The following is a 20037-nucleotide window of genomic DNA, read 5'->3' on the forward strand; positions in this document are numbered from 1 at the left end:
TATTTATTTGTTATTTATCATTGTAGATGGATTTAAGAAATAAAACATGTCATAGTCTGGGCCTTGTGTTGAACCCATAAACCCTGTATAACCAATCTGTGAAATGAGACACAACACCTTGTTTTCCTAAACAGAATGCTTGGAAACTTTGAATTCAGCCAGATCTCTTTCTTGAAGCAACTTATGTAAAAAAAACAACTGATTAATGGGTGGAGCCTGGCACATAAAAAGAGTTTGGGCAGCTGTGTGACTACAGGTGTTCCTGGTCGGCCACCATGAAGACACTGGAGATCCTGACCGCTGTAGCACTCTTCCTGGGAGCCACATCAGCAACTTCGGTGAGCTTCCCTTCCCATTCAGATATTAGAATATTTGATAACGTTTTTTGGTAATTTTCAGAGAAGGCATAGACTTAAAAAATATGTATACATTATTTTCATTCAACGTTGTTTCAGAGCAGTTTAGTATATATTGTGGCATAAATATTCCTGTGCTTGACCCCATGTGTAGCTGGGAGTGGTGTCCACAGAGGGAGGTATGGTGAAGGGCAAGAACCATAATGTCGGACTCTTCCGATCCATGGACGTGTTCAAGGGAATCCCCTTTGGTGACCAGCCGGGGATATTTGAGAAACCCAAACCACATCCTGGCTGGGATGGTGGGTACAAAGATCGGCATAATTTTATGTTCTTAATATTCTCTGATGCAAATGTAATGCTGACTGGACAAAAATAAAAATGATAACACGTGACATTTGTTCTTCAGCTAGTCCAGTCCCAAGTGTTGCTATTCATATCCTTGCATCTTCCCTTAGGCATTCTCAAGGCGACTGAGTACGGGCCCAGGTGTCTCCAGGTGAATTTGCTCCAGAGTGACACTAGAGGCAGCGTGAACTGTCTTTACCTAAACATCTGGGTCCCTCATGGCTCAAAAGGTAAGACGTAAGGGACACACTAACACCGACACAGCTTTGTGTTCCGGGATGTAGAACTCATGTCGTTTTCACGTTATAGCTTTGTAAGAAAATGTTAATGGAAGCATCCCTCCGCTCTTGCTAGTGTCCTTCGGTCTGCCAGTCATGGTGTGGATCTATGGAGGTGGCTTCCTGGTTGGTGGATCCATGGGTGCTAACTTCCTGGACAACTACCTGTATGACGGAGAGGAGATTGCAGACAGGGGCAACGTTATCGTGGTGACCCTTAACTATCGAGTGGGTACTCTCGGGTTCCTCAGCTCTGGAGACGCCAGCGGACCTGGTATGTTTCAGATGGGGCTTGCTTGGCTCCAGGACATTCATTTCCTCAGTGTGTTCAAAGCCTGTGGATTATTCAAGCAACACTATCGTTAATAAATGTTTTTCTACCAACAGGGAACTATGGGCTGTGGGACCAGCATGCTGCCATTTCTTGGGTGCACAGGAACATCCGTAACTTTGGAGGAGACCCTGACAACATCACCCTCTTTGGAGAATCTGCTGGTGGAGCTAGTGTCAGCTTCCAGGTATGGAGCTTCATCATCTATATTAGTGTTACTGAACCTGTGTTTATCTGATCCAAGAAGCACAGGGGGAATTCTTGTGTTTCCTTTGCACAGATGGTGTCTCCCCACAACAAGGGGCTGATCAAAAGAGCCATCAGCCAGAGTGGTGTTTCAGTCTGTCCCTGGGCCGTCAACAGGAACCCTCGTGCTCTGGCTGAGAAGGTATGCTGTCTTTTCATGCCATGTTCTTACTACGCTGTGTTTTTATACGAATCTGTGTTCTTACCGGTCTCACAAATCCAAACATACCCAAAACGTGAGCTTTTCTAAACTTTGAGTCTGTGTTACACTGAGCAAAGTCCTGCGGCTATTCTGAAAACGTACACAATCAGCCAGTCTTGTACTTACTGTAAGGATTGCATTGAAATGCACCACACTACTGGTACACTTCCTTGTACTGGTAAGGAACCGGTGGAACCTGTCATCCTGCACAATAAGACCGGTACACCAACTCATTATTTTTACTTCATCTTTCAAGGTTGCTCAGAAAGTGGCCTGTCCAACTGATGACAAGATGATGGCTTGCCTGAGGATGACTGACCCTGTGACCCTAACCCTTGCTGCACACCTCAACATACAAGGATCACCCTCTAGTGAGTATTCATTGAGGACGATGACACTGTTCTGACTGAGGCGAGTCAATTTATGTCAGGTTTCCCCTAATCTCTGAAGATAAAGCCTAATTCTTTTAAAACCTCCTCCACCAGATCCCATTGTGCACAACCTGGCCCTCGCAGGAGTGATAGATGGAGACTTCCTCCCTGATGATCCAGCCAACCTGTTCCACAATGCTGCTGATATTGACTACATTGGTGGGGTCAACGACATGGATGGTCACCTCTTTGCTGGCATGGACATCGGCTCCATCAACCAGCCCCTGCAGGATACCCCCATGTAAGTGAGCACTGTGATGATTATTCCTGGCATCTGCTCCTTCTACTGTATCTTTGCAGAAGGGATGTGAAGGGCCTCCTAGGTGCGCTAACCAATGATTAGGATTAGCCTTGGTTTTGTACAAAGAACGACTTTCAAAGCATTTCTTTACTTGAGGAACTTAACAGAACGCCTTCTCTTCGTGTTTCAGGGAAGATGTGAAGACACTCCTGGGAGCCCTCACCAAGGAGAAGGGGCAGGCTGCTGTGGACAGCTCTTTCAGGCTGTACACCATGAACTGGGCCTCCACGCCCAGCCAGGAGTCGATTAAGAAGACCGTGGTGGAAATCGAGACAGACTACATCTTCTTGGTGCCCACCCAGGTGTCTCTCTACCTGCATGCCTCAAATGCCACGTGAGACCCAGACATTGTTACAGTTTACCTTATTTACTGTAAAGCTTCTAAATGCATTTGAATTCCTTAACACCCCAGATTATTGAATTTCGCAATAAGACATTTTATGAATTTGTACTAAGTTGTAAAAAAAACATGACAACATGATTTGGGTCTTTATCAACCTTTTCTTACCATACTCACTCTCTCCTTCCCAATTCCATCCCTTTCCATGCTGTGTTCCTCCCCCTCTCTCACTTCCCTCCTGTAGGACTGCTCGCACCTACTCCTACATGCTCTCTGAGCCTAACCGTATGGCTGGTTTGCTCAAGCCTTACCCAAGCTGGATGGGGGCAGACCACGCCGATGACCTGCAGTATGTGTTCGGCAAGCCCTTTTCCTCGCCTATTGGATATTGGCCCAGATACCGCGACTTATCCAGATATATGATCGCCTACTGGACTAACTTCGCCCAGACTGGGTATATCCGTGCCACCACACACCTACATACTGCACACTGACAGATAACCATTAAGATCCAAATACATCAATATATTACTGCACTTCTCACCATCTATATGATTAGGCTGATTGTGCTCATAAATATCATCCCTATTTGCCTTTCACATTCCCTAGGGACCCTAACAAGGGAGAGTCCAAGGTACCAGCGACCTGGCCAGTGTTCACCAGTGCTGGGGACCCCTATCTGGAGATCCACTCTAAGATGGATAAAAACTATGTGAAGCAGAAGTTGAGGTTGCGCCATGTCCACTGGTGGTCCAGCATTTACCCCAGCCTGCCCACAGTCCAGACCTCAGAGTAGATTACAGAGTGCAGAGGACATCCTCAATACCCAACAGACAAAACATCAAGATGTTTGAAAAGGATGTATGGATGCACGGATGCAATTATCGGTTTTGTCACACCTGTAATGTATTCCTGAAATGTTCTATTCTTAGATCAATGAGTCACATAAGAATAAAACATAATGGTTACTAGGACATGAGTGACAAAATAAGTGGATGTATTAAACTTGATGTATATTTTATCTTTCGGTATTAGGCTACAATGTTGTCACTGGGTTGTCGTGTGTTTTGAGGATTGGTGAGAGATGATCGTAACACAATTCTACATCAGTGGTTAGAAGAAACCACGTAAAGAAGTATCAATCTAAGGAAGTAGGCTATCTAATTATTAAATATTTATTTTAATATAAGAATTCACAGTTAGGTATGGGAATCGCACGCCAAACTTTTGATAAAACTCGAGTCCAGGTTATACACTTACTGGAAATGCAATTTAAATAATTATCTAAACCAACAAGAAAAAGTAGGAAATGGCTTGAGATCAATTAAGATCCTTCGTACTTACGATAATTGTCAAATACAGCACTTTCTAATATTAAGCTGTCTTAGCCTACCCACAATAATGGTTTACAACGCAACGCTATCAAGTCTCACCCACACATTTCAACTATTTGTCACGCTCTCACGCTATCTGTACAAAGCTTCTTGATTAACAGCTCATCATAGCTGTCAACTGTTTGGCCTCAGTTTGATATTTTGGCCACCCACTGCATCTGGCTGCATGTTGGCAGGTTTAATCTTAAGAACCATTTTTAATGAAGCTCTCCAGAGTGCCAACATCATAACTGCTAATACCAGCCAGTTAGCCTAGCTCTTGCAGTTTAGTCAGAGAATAGACTACATCTGACGTGATCAACCCTTTCTTTACTTTTTTTAAAAATAACTCCCCAATCCCCACATAAAAAATGAGACCCTCATTGAGAAAAAACAAAATGAAATACCAAACTACACGCAAAAAAATTAAAGTATTTTCTTGTTAATACAAATCTATTTTTATCTTCTAATAACTCAAGTGCACCTTGAATAATGTTTGTATTGGATAAGAGCTGATACAGAAACATGCTGTAGCTTTCCCACAAAATCGGGGGGAAAAAGCAAATCAATAAAACAATGTCCTTCTAATCTGGACAAGTATCCTTGACTGCTGAATCATTTAACCTGGAGCTGAAACCCACTGTTAACCATCCAGAAAAGACAGAATAGGCACTTCAAAGCCCTTTCTGATACCAGTAGGCCCTACACTCTTTCCATCTACTGTCATTACACTGTGTAGGGCAATTTGTAAACTGAAATTTGTACTTTCCTAAAGATGGCTTTTGGAAACAACACCTGACGTGTGATTTTATAAATCCTATAAAACCAATCTCTTTGAATAGCTGATTGTTGAAAATGATTGTTTTATAACACAGCAACAGTGGACACCTGGAAAAGTTGTTTACCACTGAAGGACATAACACTATCAAAGCATTTTGGCTGAAAGGATTTTTTTTTTTTTTACCATACAAAAATAACCTGAATTATGGGTGGAGCCTGGCACATAAAAAGAGTTTGGGCAGCTGTGTGACAACAGGTGTTCCTAGTTCTTCATCATGAAGACACTGGAGATCCTGACCGCTGTAGCACTCTTCCTGGGAGCCACATCAGCAACTTCGGTGAGCTTCCCTTCCCATTCAGATATTAGAATATTTGATAACGTTTTTTGGTAATTTTCAGAAAAGGCATAGACTTAAAAAAATATATATATTATTTTTATTCAACACTGTTTTGGAGCAGTTTAGTATATTTTGTGGCATAAATATTCCTGTGCTTGACCCCATGTGTAGCTGGGAGTGGTGTCCACAGAGGGAGGTAGGGTGCAGGGCAAGAACCATAATGTCGGACTCTTCCGATCCATGGACGTGTTCAAGGGAATCCCCTTTGGTGACCAGCCGGGGCTATTTGAGAAACCCAAACCACATCCTGGCTGGGATGGTGGGTACACAGATCGGTCCCCAAGTCTAATTCCGGGTGTCTGAACATGTTTGAACATGTTTCCTTGGTTACCTTCACAGGCATTCTCAAGGCGGATAAGTATGCACCAAGATGCCTCCAGGTGAATTTGCTCCAAACTGACACTCGTGGCAGTTTGGACTGTCTTTACCTGAACATCTGGGTTCCTCATGGACGTAAAGGTAAACACATGGAATTACAATTACACACTGCGTTTTCTCCCATCATATACTATATATATTTTTATGTTTAGGAAAGACATTGAAATGAAAGTATATCTATTTTCCTGCTAGTGTCTACAGGTCTGCCAGTCATGGTGTGGATCTATGGAGGTGCCTTCCTGGTTGGTGGATCCATGGGTGCTAACTTCCTGGACAACTACCTCTATGACGGAGAGGAGATTGCCGACAGGGGCAACGTTATCGTGGTGACCCTGAACTACCGAGTGGGTACTCTCGGGTTCCTCAGCTCTGGAGACGCCAGCGGACCTGGTATGTTTCAGACAGAACTTCCTTAGCTTCGGGACATTCATTTCCTCAGTGTGTTCAAATCAGTAATTTTATAGTTTCTTTGTTTGTGTTTCATTTTTGTTGCTCCTCTATTAGAAACTCAATTCAATACACTGTGTAGCAATACCACAGCCGATGTAGCCAACATTTTTTTGACCATAGACTTAACTATCTGTCTACCGACAGGGAACTATGGGCTGTGGGACCAGCATGCTGCCATTTCTTGGGTGCACAGGAACATCCGTAACTTTGGAGGAGACCCTGACAATATCACCCTCTTTGGAGAATCTGCCGGTGGAGCTAGTGTCAGCTTCCAGGTATGGAGCTTCATCATCTATATTAGTGTTACTGAACCTGTGTTTATCTGATCCAAGAAGCACAGGGGAAATTCTTGTGTTTCCTTTGCACAGATGGTGTCTCCCCACAACAAGGGGCTGATCAAAAGAGCCATCAGCCAGAGTGGTGTTTCAGTCTGTCCCTGGGCCGTCAACAGGAACCCTCGTGCTCTGGCTGAGAAGGTATGCTGTCTTTTCATGCCATGTTCTTACTACGCTGTGTTTTCATACAAATCTGTGTTCTTACCAGTCTCACAAATCCAAACATACCCAAAACGTGAGCTTTTCTGAACTTTGAGTCTATGTTAAACTGAGCAGTGAAGTCTCGCGGCCATTCTGAAAACTTACACAGTCAGTCGTTCTTGTACTTTGTACATTTTTTTACATTTTACATTTAGTCATTTAGCAGACGCTCTTATCCAGAGCGACTTACAGTAAGTACAGGGACATTTTTCCCCCGATGCAGGTAGGGTGAAGTGCCTTGCCCAAGGACACAATGTCATTTGGCACGGCCGGGAATCTAACTGGCAACCTTCAGATTTCTAGCCCGATTCCCTAACCGCTCAGCCACCTGACTCCCCACTTACTTATTGTAAGGATTACATTGAAATGCATCAAACTGTTTGTACTGTTGAGGAACTGGTGGAACCTGTCATCCTGCACGATAAGACCGGTACACCAACTCATTATTTTTACTTAATCTTTCAAGGTTGCTCAGAAAGTGGCCTGTCCAACTGATGACAAGATGATGGCTTGCCTGAGGATGACTGACCCTGTGACCCTAACCCTTGCTGCACACCTCAACATACAAGGATCACCCTCTAGTGAGTATTCATTGAGGACGATGACACTGTTCTGACTGAGGCAAGTCAATTTATGTCAGGTTTCCCCTAATCTCTGAAGATACAGCCTAATTCTTTTAAAACCTCCTCCACCAGATCCCATTGTGCACAACCTGGCCCTCGCAGGAGTGATAGATGGAGACTTCCTCCCTGATGATCCAGCCAACCTGTTCCACAATGCTGCTGATATTGACTACATTGGTGGGGTCAACGACATGGATGGTCACCTCTTTGCTGGCATGGACATCGGCTCCATCAACCAGCCCCTGCAGGACACCCCGGTGTAAGTGGCACTGTGATGATTGTTCCTGGAATCTCTTCCTTCTACTCTATCTTTGCAGAAAGGATGTGAAGGACCCTCTGGGTGCGCTCACCAATGATTAGGTTTGGTACAAAGAACCAACTGCTAAAGGCTTTTTTTGCTCACAGAACTTAACAGAACTCCTTCTCTTCTTCTTGTTTCAGGGAGGATGTGAAGACGCTCCTGGGAGCCCTCACCAAGGAGAAGGGGCAGGCTGCTGTGGACAGCTCTTTCAGGCTGTACACCATGAACTGGGCCTCCAAACCCAGCCAGAAGTCGATCAAGAAGACCGTGGTGGAAATCGAGACAGACTACATCTTCTTGGTGCCCACCCAGGTGTCTCTCTACCTGCACGCCTCCAATGCCAAGTGAGATCCAGACATTGTTACAGTTTACCTTATTTACTGTACAGCTTCTAAACGCATTTGAATTCCTTAACACCCCAGTTTATTGAATTTCGCAATAACACATTTTAGAAATATGTACCAAGTCGTAAAAAAACATGACAACATGATTTGGGTCTTTATCAACCTTTTCTTACCATACTCACTCTCTCCTTCCCAATTCCATCCCTCTCCATGCTGTGTTCCCCCCCTCTCTCCCTGCCCTCCTGTAGGACTGCTCGCACCTACTCCTACATGCTCTCTGAGCCTAACCGTATGGCTGGTTTGCTCAAGCCTTACCCAAGCTGGATGGGGGCAGACCACGCCGATGACCTGCAGTACGTGTTCGGCAAGCCCTTCACAACGCCTCTTGCCTACTGGCCCAAATACCGCAACTTGTCCAGATACATGATTGCCTACTGGACTAACTTCGCCCAGACTGGGTATATCCGTGCCACCACATACCTACATACTGCACACTGACAAATAACCATTAAGATCCAAATACATCAACATTTTACTGCACATCTCACCAATCTATATGATTAGGCTGATTGTGCTCTTAATATCATCCCTATTTGCCTTTCACATTCCCTAGGGACCCTAACAAGGGAGAGTCCAAGGTACCAGCGACCTGGCCAGTGTTCACAAGTGCTGGGGACCCCTATCTAGAGATCCACTCAAAGATGAATAAAAACTATGTGAAGCAGAAGTTGAGGTTGCGCCATGTCCACTGGTGGTCCAGCATTTACCCCAGCCTGTCCACAGTCCAGACCTCAGAGTAGATCACAGAGGTCATCCCCAGTACCCAACAGACAAAACGTCAAGATGTTTGAAAAGGATGGATGGATGGGATCATCGGTTTTGTCACACCTGTAATGTATTCCTGAAATGTTGTATGAGTCACATAAGAATAAAACATAATGGTTGCTAGGACATGAGTGACAAAATAAGTGGATGTATTAAACTTGATCTATAGTTTATCTTTCGGTATTAGGCTACAATGTTGTTACTGGGTTGTCGTTGTGTGTTTTGAGGATTGGTGAGAGATGATCGTAACACAATTCAACATCAGTGGTTAGAAGAAACAACGAAAGAAGTATCTAAGGATATAGGCTATCTAATGATTAAATATTTATTTTCATGTGAGAATTCACAGTTAGGAATGGGAATCTCACACCAAAACCTTTGATAAAACTTGAGTCCAGGTTATACACTTACTGGACATGCAATTCATATAATTATCTCAATGAACAAGAAAAAGTAGGAAATGGCTTGAGATAAATTAAGATCCTTTGTATTTAAAAATAATTGCCAAATACAGCTAATTCTTATATTAGGCTGCCTTAGCCTACCCACAATGATGGTATTTAACGTAGGGCTCTCAAGTCTCACCCACGCATTTCAACCTTTCTCATGCTCTCACACAACTTTTGATCAAACTTAAGAGCTCTGACAACGTAGGCCTATATATTGTTTAAGACCGGTGTGTGAAAAAAGTTACTTCCTGCCAAAAACAGACTTCCATCCACAATAAAGTTATTCAAACTGGTAAAAAAAAAACATGATTGGTTATATGCTAATCTAGGGAAAGGACTGATTTGCTTCCATAGTTAACCTAATGCAGTCACAAGAAAAATATGTCTTTTTTATATAGTGAAGTTTCCAGGCCTAAACATTATTCATACCCCAAAATATCGGAAACAATAGCATATTGCTAATTTTTTGAAGTTACTTAATATTTTACTTTGTATGTAATTTTCCATAGTTAAAGCACTCTCCATAGTCAATTATAGTAATTTCCATAAAAAAGTTAGCGCTCTTTCAACTGAACATGGACGGTTAGGGCAGATGGAACTGTTTAAAAATAGTGACACCTCTTGGATGGCTTGGCTAGAAAAATGCATCTAATAGGCTACCTGTCTCACTTTGTTTGGGCCTACAATAACGACCGTTTTCTATCTAAAGCTGCTCTATAAACAGTTCATCGATCATATCTGTCAACTGTTTAGCCTCAGTTTGATATTTTGGCCACCCACTCAGGGCCGGATCCAGGGGGGGGGGGGCTGGGGTGGGCTGCGCCCCCCCCGATTTCTGCCGCCTGTTGGTCTGTTAGTGCTTTCAGTAATATGTTTTTTTTTTTCAACCAATCTTTTTAAAAGATTCCCCAGTGATTGTCTGGTTGATAATAGGCAACGTAGGTTAGAGCTCCGCATCCACGTTTACCGATAAAAGTGAAATCAACCTCGAATCACTTGCCACTCACTTGTTCTCGAAGTTATTGTATATCGGTCTTCTGTGGAGGGCTTTTGACGAATAGTAATGTGCAGCATTGGTGTTTAATGTTAGACCCTGGAATTTCATACATCTGTTTAAGTTGTAATCTTTATTTGTTTACATAGAAGATACACGGGTTAAAGACATTAACAGTCTTTTAGCTTCGTTAGCCATGGATTGTTCTTTGCGTGCGTCTTTGTACCTACAAAGAAAAACCTTTTATCATGCATCGATTTCTGATCCCCAAACCATCTATTACTGCCCCTGCGACAAGGGATATTAAACTCATACTCCAGAGCAGGCAGAGCGTGCTGGTCCTAGTGGAAGCACTTCTGTCTCTCGGTACCAACATTACCGCTGCTGTGGGTGAAGGCGAGCATGGTTTGAATGACAGCAATTCAACGCAGCCTGTTCTGCAAACGTACCCCATGCGCATTTTCAGCCAAGGGCCTATCATCGCTCTCAAACTTGGTTAGAGTACTCAGCCAAGCTACATGCATGTTTCTGCTTCCCCTGTCGACAATTTGGAGCCAGAATGATAAAGACATCACCTTCATAAACAAGGTTTTTTCCAAATGGAAAACGGCGGCGGTTTATTTTACATAGATCTCAAAAAACTATTTAGCGCTCAAATGAACGCCCAAAATTTTCCCTTGCGCGCTACGCACGCTCGCACTGTGGAGGATCCTATCCAGCATCACATCAAACTCAGGATATGTCATGGGTTTGGGTTAAGCCCCGAATGTATATAACGTCCGGCTCCATGCCTAATTAACACTCGGATCGTTAAGCAGACTCAAAAATCATAAAAATGGTTATATAAAAAAATATACACCCCCTTCCATAATCATAATGCCCCCCCAGAAATGTTCACTGCCCCCTCAGTCAAAGCAGGTTGCATACGGCCCTGCACCCTCTGCATCTTGCTGCATGTTGTCATGTTTCATCTTAAGAACCCTTTTTAATGAAGCTCTCCAGAGTGCCAACATCATAACTGCTAATACCAGCCGGTTAGCCTAGCTCTTGCAGTTTAGTCAGAGAATAGACTAGATCTGACATGATCAACCCTTTCTTCACTTCTTTCTTACCATAACTCCCTAATCCCCACACAAAATATTAGTCCCTCATTGAGAAAAAACGAGACAAATTGAAATGCCAAACTTCAAGCACATTTAAGTATTTTCTTTGAAATACAAATGTATTTTTATCTTCTGATAACTCAAGTGCACCTTGAATAATGTTTGAATTGGATAAGAGCTGATACAAAAACATGCTGTAGCTTTCCCACAAAATCGGGGGGGGGAAAAGAAAATCAATAAAAACAATGTTCTCCTTATCTAAACCCAGCAACAGTTGACACCTGGAAACTGTTTACCACTGAAGGACAAAACACTATCAAAGCGTTTTGGCGGCAGAAAGGAAATTATATAAGAAAAAAACTCAAAATTTCCTGAATTATGGGTGGAGCCTGGCACATAAAAAGAGTTTGTGCAGCTGTGTGACTACAGGTGTTCCTAGTTCTTCACCATGAAGACACTGGAGATCCTGAGCGCTGTAGCACTATTTCTGGGGGCCACTTCAGCAACTTCGGTGAGTCCTTTATCATTTGAAAAAGTACAATTTACTATCAAAATATAAAAAAATATACTGGATCATATCCACTTCAGGAAAATTTACAACAGTCAATTAACGCAGCAACATGAGAAAGGTTTTAATATTAATATTGAACAATTTACAGTCACTTAAAAGCAACTGCATCCCCCATCTTGCATATCTTTGACCTTTTGTGGCAAAGAAAGAGGTCGGGTAGAGAGTGAATGGTTCTTTTTTTATTGCAGCCGAAACAAAAACAAAAATCTACTTAAAATACCCGGCAGACAAGGTCCGGTGGCCCGTTAAAGCAGGGGCAGTTTTAGGCACGGACAGACCGGGCAGCCGCCTGGGGCGGCATCTTTTCATGTCACGTGGGGGGGGGGGCGCACGAGCATTTAAAAATAAGAAATGTCTGCGCGGTTTTCTCTTATCTATCATTTCAGTTTGTGGGGAATTAGCATTAGCGCCCCCTTCAGGCAGCTGTAGAGAGCTGTGAAGCATTTTCCTCCGTTTGTCGCCGCCAGTTAGTAGCGGTGCTCGCTCCGTGTTGGGGTAGGGGGCGGCACAAGAATTCTTCCCCTCTGGAGAGGGGGGGGGGGCGCTGTGCTGTGTTTTTTCCGAACCCTGGACTGGCCTCGCTTCTTCCTTTATGGCACGGCTGACGAGGTCTAATTCAGTGCAGGTGTATTTTCTCATTATCCCTCGCCAGCCGTGCGTAATGAGGTGTAAACTCGGGAGGAGCTGTCCTTGGTGCCAGTCCTTTGTGGGCAGTGGCTGGACCCACGCTGATACCAGCCTTTACATGGCTGCGACATCACGCTTTATATGCCTCTCTTGACTCTCTGTGTGTAGCTGGGAGTGGTGTCCACAGAGGGAGGTAGGGTGCAGGGCAAGAACCATAATGTCGGACTCTTCCGATCCATGGACGTGTTCAAGGGAATCCCCTTTGGTGACCAGCCGGGGATATTTGAGAAACCCAAACCACATCCTGGCTGGGATGGTGGGTACACAGATCGGAGGCATTTGTCTCCAAGTCTAATTCTGGGTGTCTGAACATGTTTGAACATGTTTCCTTGGTTACCTTCACAGGCATTCTCAAGGCGGATAAGTACGCACCAAGATGCCTCCAGGTGAATATGCTCCAAACTGACACTCGTGGCAGTTTGGACTGTCTTTACCTGAACATCTGGGTTCCTCATGGACGTAAAGGTAAACACATGGAACTACAATTACACACTGTGTTTTCTGCTATCATATACTATATATTTTTTATGTTTAGGAAAGACATTGAAATGGAAGTATATCTATGTTCCTGCTAGTGTCTACAAGTATGCCAGTCATGGTGTGGATCTATGGAGGTGCCTTCCTGGTTGGTGGATCCATGGGTGCTAACTTCCTGGACAACTACCTCTATGACGGAGAGGAGATTGCCGACAGGGGCAACGTTATCGTGGTGACCCTGAACTACCGAGTGGGTACTCTCGGGTTCCTCAGCTCTGGAGACGCCAGCGGACCTGGTATGTTTCAGACAGAACTTCCTTAGCTTCGGGACATTCATTTCCTCAGTGTGTTCAAATCAGTAATTTTATAGTTTCTTTGTTTGTGTTTCATTTTTGTTGCTCCTCTATTAGAAACTCAATTCAATACACTGTGTAGCAATACCACAGCCGATGTAGCCAAAAAAAAATTGACCATAGACTTAACTGTCTGTCTACCGACAGGGAACTATGGGCTATGGGACCAGCATGCTGCCATTTCTTGGGTGCACAGGAACATCCGTAACTTTGGAGGAGACCCTGACAACATCACCCTCTTTGGAGAATCTGCTGGTGGAGCTAGTGTCAGCTTCCAGGTATGGAGCTTCATCATCTATATTAGTCTTACTGAACCTGTGTTTATCTGATCCAAGAAGCACTGGGGAAATTCTTGTGTTTCCTTTGCACAGATGGTGTCTCCCCACAACAAGGGGCTGATCAAAAGAGCCATCAGCCAGAGTGGTGTTTCAGTCTGTCCCTGGGCCGTCAACAGGAACCCTCGTGCTCTGGCTGAGAAGGTACGCGCTCTCCTCCGTGTCGGGTCATTCTTCCAGATATTGGCCGCGTTTCCCAGATTCCTTAAGAAGCTCTTAAGCGCTGAAACCTTCTTAGGAGCGCTCTTAAGAGCGCTGTGAAAGAAGGACGTGTTTCCCAGAGTCGTTCTTAGCTTAAGAAGATCTTTCACTAAGAAGGAAATGTAAGATCAGCCTGACCCACTCTTAACAGCCTTCTTAGCGACCAAACGCTCACTGCAGCCGCGTCAGGGAAAGTTATATCTGACACTCAAAGGAATACTAAAACCATGCGTGATGATAAATGTGCGCCCACAGCTGCAGAACACTGAAGCATTAAAAATAATAGCATAATAAGAAAAATAACGATATAAAAATAAATAATTGCTCATGTGTTCCTGTAGCTACATAAATAAATGAATCATCATTACTATCACTCATTACGTTTTCGCAAACATTCGGCATCTGCAGGGAAACTGACAGGTGTAATTGAACTTGGCTGGAACCTCATCAAGAGATCGAGGCTCCACCTCAGTCTATATATAAAGGCGTTGCTGAAGTCCACGCGAGTGAGACACCATTGCTGCAATACAGCATATTCTCGCTGCTAATCAACAGCGTCGCCGTGCGCAAAGCCAGATAGTTTATATAAATGCCTATGTGCAACAGCACTTCTCCCCACTGAATGTGCGGTCGGACCGGGCTGTCCAGTCCAAGTACCGGCTTCCCCGTATGAAGATCCAACGCCTCGTCACGTTAGTGTCACCACACATCCGGAGGGCAACCCACTGCAATGTTGCCCTCAACCCGGAGGTGCAGCTCCTGGCCTTGTTGCGTTTTTACGCAGTGGGGAGCTTCCAGGATGTGGTGGGGGACAGCACCATCCTCAGCAAGGCATCGGTTTCACAGGGTGTGGCAGCCGTGACATCCTGCGCCATGCCCGGACACATCCAAATACCCACCACACGGGACGAGGTCCGTCAGGTCCACAGTGGATTTCATGCCATGGCTGGGATCCCCCGGGTAGTCGGTGTCGTGGATGGCACACTGATCCCAATCCACTACTCCCAACAATAAACCCACTCCCATCACGCATCAACTATCATGTATAGGGCTCAAGGCCGTAGCCATGGAGTCAACATTGGGGGGTAGGCCTACAAATTACATTTTTTATGATAATTTCGGACAGCGTGCGTGGTTGCCTGTCGTAGCGTAGCACATTTATATTTTTATATCAATGTATTGGGGGGGACATTTTGACCAGATTTGAATAGTGGGGGGGATGTGTCCTCCCAATATGTATTATGATTACGGCCTTACACGGTGTTGTGTGTGATTCGTGCGCTGATAAAGTGGTGGGTGATCGATTTTCCTGGCATCGATTGATGTAGTTTCAACACCACGGCGGTGGACAGCTCCCACTAAGAGCTTCTTAAGAGGCTTCTTTGGCGGGATCTTAAGAAGGCAGTTAAGAACGTGTCTGGGAAACACCCCTATCTTAGCACTCCTTCTTAGCCGAACCCTTCTTAAGAGCCTTCTTAAATCCTTAAGAACGATCGAATCTGGGAAACGCGGCCAAAGACAGTAAGAGCCGACGTTAACCTTGTTCATTCATGTCTCTTCAGATAGCTCGGAAGACGGGCTGCCCAACTGATGACCAGATGATGGCTTGCCTGAGGACGATTGAACCTGCGATCCTCACCCTTGCAGGTGCCCTGAACCCGGAAGGATCACCCACCAGTGAGTGTTGACTGAGGATGATAACAAGGATCTTGTCTGACGATTCCGGCGTCATGTCAGGTTTCCCCATTTCAGAGAATTTAACGTGAGCTATACCCAGTGGCGATTTTAGACTCTTTTTAGGTGTGCTCAAGTACACCTAAATTTTATCTCAGCACCCCTAAAAATAATTATAACAATAATTTAAAAAAAGAATTATTATGATCTTACATAAGTTTTAGTGCTTTAATGTAAGAGTTTGCAAATATGTCTGTTAGTGGCTGATGACAAACAAATACAGGTTCAGGGCTTTAAACAGGTTTAATATCCAGTGTCGCCATGCACCTTTAACATTGGCAGTCTGCCAGTAAAACCAAAGGAGAAGAAGTAGGTAGTTAATTTCATGGCGCAAATTAAGAACACAAGTCACATTCTCATTGGGGGCTGAGCCCCCCTCAAGGTCTGATCCTAGAATTGCCCCTGGCTATACCCATTGTTTACTAGTGTCTCCTTCCTTTCTCCTTTTTCACTAGACCCAGTCGTGAACAACATGGCCCTCGCAGCAGTGATAGACGGAGACTTCCTCCCTGATGATCCAGCCAACCTATTCCACAATGCTGCCGATATTGACTACATTGGTGGGGCCAACGACATGGATGGTCACCTCTTCACTGGTGTTGATGTTCCTTCTGTCAACCAGCCCCTGCATCACACCTCTGTGTAAGTGGCATTGGGATGACTCTCATTTTATACAACCTCATTTTATGTACGTTTTTGTCAGTCCCCATTGAGGGCAGTAACTACAGAGCCCTATGTTGCATTACTTGGCCTAAAACATTTTAAAAGTATGAACTTAAACGTTAAATATGCAGTTCTACTTTTTTTTCCAAGTCAATACTCAGTCTCGGGAAGGTGGTATGTTCAACTGGCCTTATTTAATATAATATAAACCGTTTTCTTCCCTGCACTCCTATTAGTGCAGAAAGTTACAAGGGTACTGGGTGCTTAGGGTTTAACACAAAGAAACAGTCACTTTGTTTTGTCAGCTTACTGCATTTACACAACTTTCTCCTTGTTTCATTTACATTACATTTACTCATTTAGCAGACGCTCTTATTCAGAGCGAATTACAGTAAGTACAGGGACATTCCCCTGAGGCAAATAGGACACAAGGTCATTTGGCTCGGCCGGGAATCGAACTGGCGACCATCAGATTACTAGCCCGATTCCCTAACCGCTCAGCCACCTGACACCCCTCGTTTCAGGGAGGATATGAAGGCCCTTCTGGGAGCCCTCACCAAGAAGAAGGGACAGGCTGCTCTGGACCATGCCATCAGCCTGTACACCGAGGGGTGGGGCGCCAAGCCCAGCCAGCAGACCGTCAAGACGACCGTGGTGGAAATCGAGACGGATTACATGTTCCTGGTGCCTACCCAAGAGGCTCTTTACCTGCACGCCTCCAATGCCAAGTACAGTTTGACTTACTTCCTGTGCATTTCAGAGGCATCTTATATCTCAGGGTTTATGCTCTTAATTCCATAGTTTACTGAATTATAAGAAGTACAAGAATATATGAAAAATCTATTGATTTGTACTAAACATGATCTCGACCATAGCAGTGGGATACCTGTATTTCATATTCAGGTCATGGTCTAACCTTCTTTGCCTTATTCTCTCCTTCCATCCCTCTCCATGCTGTGTTCCCCCCTCTCTCCCTGCCCTCCTGTAGGACTGCACACACCTACTCCTACTTGCTCGCAGAGCCTAACCGTATGGCTGGTTTGCTCAAGCCTTACCCAAGCTGGATGGGGGCAGATCACGCCGATGACCTGCAGTACGTGTTCGGCAAGCCCTTCACAACGCCTCTTGCCTACTGGCCCAGATACCGCGACTTGTCCAGATACATGATCGCCTATTGGACTAACTTCGCCCAGACTGGGTAAAGCCCTACAACTGCATATCACCTACGTAGCGCTGTGGAAGAAATTGTTGTCCGTCTTCACTAGAACGTGTGTGACTATCAGGTCCGGTTCTGGGTGTATAAGTGTTAGACAACCAGCGCATAGGAGAGTCAACACATACATCTCCACAAGAATAATTACCGGTCAAAACACACTGTGGAATTAGCAATGTCTCTGTTAGGCATGAAGGTCAGAGGACAGAATTCATAAAGAATAGCTGAAACAAAGACTACATACAGCCAACAGGTGCTCGTTATTTAATCCGGGGGATACTTCATCACGAACACGACAGCCACTGTAGATTATCTCCACGACAGCAACAGTATTTTAGGACGGCTTACTGTTATCCAGTCTCGTAAGCTAGGCCTAGAAGTGTAATGGTTCTCTCATCTCCACCCAGCAACTAGAAGGCTGCCCCCTCAGCCTGTATTTTAGAGCTGACTAATGCTGACCAATATGGATTAAACATAAGTACACACATACTGTAGATGAACAAGAAAAAAGTAGAGCAGATAAACAGATAAGGCAATAGCTGATCTAATGATTGTGATCAACATAAGCACATTGAAAATCCTTGATTCCTCCCACAGCTGGCACTCAGAGCATCCACAAGTAGCTTTTATACGGCCTTTGTGATGGCAGACACATATTACACCCTTCCCCAACTGCTTTTTCTCCCTCCCAGGGATCCTAACCAGGGGGAGTCCAAGGTGCCAGTTTACTGGCCAGAGTTCAACAGAGGGGACCAGTACCTGGAAATCCGATCTAATATCAACAAGAACAACATCAAGCAGAAGTTGAGAGTGAACCATGTTCACTGGTGGTCTGGCATCTTCCCCAGCCTCCCCACAGTCAAGACCTCAGAGTAGAGGCAGCATCACTGTGCAGCCCTACATTGTTCACTGTCCGTGGGAGTGTAATCAACGCCATCTAGTCTGATTCTAAGTAGCACATCATGACTTTCAGATGTCTTACTTACAAGTTCACATTGAGCCAACCACGTTTGTATTTCGAGAATGTCAGTTTGCAACAGAATAAATGGGGTTTATCATGCAATACATATCGCCTCTCTTTTTCACCCATATTATTTATGAGAAGATAAACTTAAGTTATTTCTACAGCCTTTAAATATTACGTTTAAGTCAATCTAACTGTATTTTTTACAATACGCCACCAGATGTCGCTGTAGATCTGATGATAACATAAACGTCTACAGTCACATCAATAAGCATGTCTGATTCCAGTTTCGCTTAAGCCTACTTTGGAAGTGTTGGAAAAAGGATTTCACAACCACCAATCCCCACAAGGCAATGACCACATCCTGATGCTCTATGATCCTGGATGATTCACAACCACAATTAGTTTTTTTCGATTGATAAGACACATTTCTTAAAACAGTCACCCATTTTTCAAAATTGTAAACACAAAACCAAATCTTCAAACTCAATTTCCAAAACCTCTGACTCTTCTGGCAAATCAAACACCCGACCCTAAACCATGTAACCTGTGCTCAAAATCAAACAATGCTGTCAGATCATGAACACAGCAAATCAATATATAAACACTATGGAGCACTTTTTGACACAACAAAATGGAGAACACAGCATCCAGGCCATGTAGTTACATGTAAAGACACATCTGTTTACGTATACACAGTAAATGCATTTACGTAGCAATAAAGAACATTTATTTTTATTTTGAAACACTGGATTTATGTGTTTTAACACGCATTGACACTTTCCTGATGTATGAGTATGTTTACATGTATTCATTTAGCAGACGCTTTTAGCCTGTTTAGCCTGTTTTCTGCACCTCTCTTTCACTAACTGTCTCTGAAGGAGGGAATCCCTCACTGAATCACCCCTCCCAAGGTTTCTTCCATTTTTTCTTCTCTGGTGAGTTTTTCCTTGTCTTCCTTTAGGGTTTAGGTTGGTTGAGGGGCAGTTCTATGGGCGTATGTGAAGCCCTCTGTGACATTGCTTGTAAAAAGGGCTATACAAATATTGTAAATTTGATTTAAAAATATTATAGTAATCATCACAACTTGGTACTGTCAACTAAGAAAAAACGGGGTAAAAACCTTCTGGTGTGCTGGATCCAGCCTTGAAAACACTACACACCTACGTCAGCAAAGGCCAATTCTAATGCCTGTAAGAGATTTACCCCGGTATATGGGTTTCAGTCATAGACCTTCCACCCTCACACAAAGAAAAACTCTTCAATTGGGTTGAGAAAAGGGCTGTATGGTGGAAGGCAACTATTTACAGTAAAAAATGCTGGTTGATGTTGAACTATTCTCGTATACTGACACCACGGTGAAAGCTGACATTGTCCCAAACTACCATTAGAAACAAGTGTGAGCAATTTTGAGTCATTGTGTTTTACAGATGACAACTGCGTTGTAGTTGT

General features: G+C 44.1%; 3 protein-coding genes across 3 annotated transcripts; all 3 read left to right on the forward strand.

Annotated features, from left to right (window-relative positions):
* The first annotated feature begins 270 nt into the window (after positions 1–270).
* Positions 271–3854, forward strand: LOC146237022 (bile salt-activated lipase-like). The gene is made up of 11 exons (XM_084687859.1): positions 271–338; positions 511–658; positions 815–934; positions 1059–1256; positions 1370–1500; positions 1594–1701; positions 2018–2132; positions 2247–2433; positions 2624–2827; positions 3078–3287; positions 3443–3854. The coding sequence occupies exons 1-11, from the start codon at positions 276–278 to the stop codon at positions 3627–3629; spliced, it is 1671 nt and encodes a 556-aa protein (XP_084543985.1). The 5' UTR covers positions 271–275; the 3' UTR covers positions 3630–3854.
* A 1386-nt stretch (positions 3855–5240) lies between these two features.
* Positions 5241–9014, forward strand: LOC146237023 (bile salt-activated lipase-like). The gene is made up of 11 exons (XM_084687858.1): positions 5241–5324; positions 5496–5643; positions 5724–5843; positions 5955–6152; positions 6357–6487; positions 6581–6688; positions 7215–7329; positions 7444–7630; positions 7813–8016; positions 8265–8474; positions 8630–9014. The coding sequence occupies exons 1-11, from the start codon at positions 5262–5264 to the stop codon at positions 8814–8816; spliced, it is 1671 nt and encodes a 556-aa protein (XP_084543984.1). The 5' UTR covers positions 5241–5261; the 3' UTR covers positions 8817–9014.
* A 2754-nt stretch (positions 9015–11768) lies between these two features.
* On the forward strand, positions 11769–18684 carry LOC146237024 (bile salt-activated lipase-like). Its single transcript, XM_084687860.1, has 11 exons — positions 11769–11898; positions 12754–12901; positions 12991–13110; positions 13221–13418; positions 13623–13753; positions 13847–13954; positions 15574–15688; positions 16201–16387; positions 16933–17136; positions 17397–17606; positions 18314–18684. Exons 1-11 carry the CDS (start codon positions 11836–11838, stop codon positions 18495–18497), a joined length of 1668 nt encoding a protein of 555 aa, XP_084543986.1. The 5' UTR covers positions 11769–11835; the 3' UTR covers positions 18498–18684.
* The last annotated feature ends 1353 nt before the right edge of the window (positions 18685–20037 follow it).

The sequence above is a fragment of the Hypomesus nipponensis genome, chromosome 22 (assembly GCF_054491055.1).
Source record: "Hypomesus nipponensis isolate SF chromosome 22, ASM5449105v1, whole genome shotgun sequence".
NCBI lineage: Eukaryota > Metazoa > Chordata > Actinopteri > Osmeriformes > Osmeridae > Hypomesus > Hypomesus nipponensis.

Bases quoted from the DNA above. Each gene is read 5' to 3' on its own strand.
- LOC146237024 (XM_084687860.1), top strand. From the start codon at position 11,836: ATGAAGACACTGGAGATCCTGAGCGCTGTAGCACTATTTCTGGGGGCC. The intron at 13,419-13,622 runs GTATGTTTCAGA...GTCTACCGACAG, and splicing joins TGGAGACGCCAGCGGACCTG to GGAACTATGGGCTATGGGAC. The intron at 13,955-15,573 runs GTACGCGCTCTC...ATGTCTCTTCAG, and splicing joins CTCGTGCTCTGGCTGAGAAG to ATAGCTCGGAAGACGGGCTG.
- LOC146237023 (XM_084687858.1), top strand. From the start codon at position 5,262: ATGAAGACACTGGAGATCCTGACCGCTGTAGCACTCTTCCTGGGAGCC. The intron at 5,844-5,954 runs GTAAACACATGG...TTTTCCTGCTAG, and splicing joins GGTTCCTCATGGACGTAAAG to TGTCTACAGGTCTGCCAGTC. The intron at 8,017-8,264 runs GTGAGATCCAGA...GCCCTCCTGTAG, and splicing joins CTGCACGCCTCCAATGCCAA to GACTGCTCGCACCTACTCCT.
- LOC146237022 (XM_084687859.1), top strand. From the start codon at position 276: ATGAAGACACTGGAGATCCTGACCGCTGTAGCACTCTTCCTGGGAGCC. The intron at 339-510 runs GTGAGCTTCCCT...CCCCATGTGTAG, and splicing joins GAGCCACATCAGCAACTTCG to CTGGGAGTGGTGTCCACAGA. The intron at 659-814 runs GTGGGTACAAAG...ATCTTCCCTTAG, and splicing joins ACCACATCCTGGCTGGGATG to GCATTCTCAAGGCGACTGAG.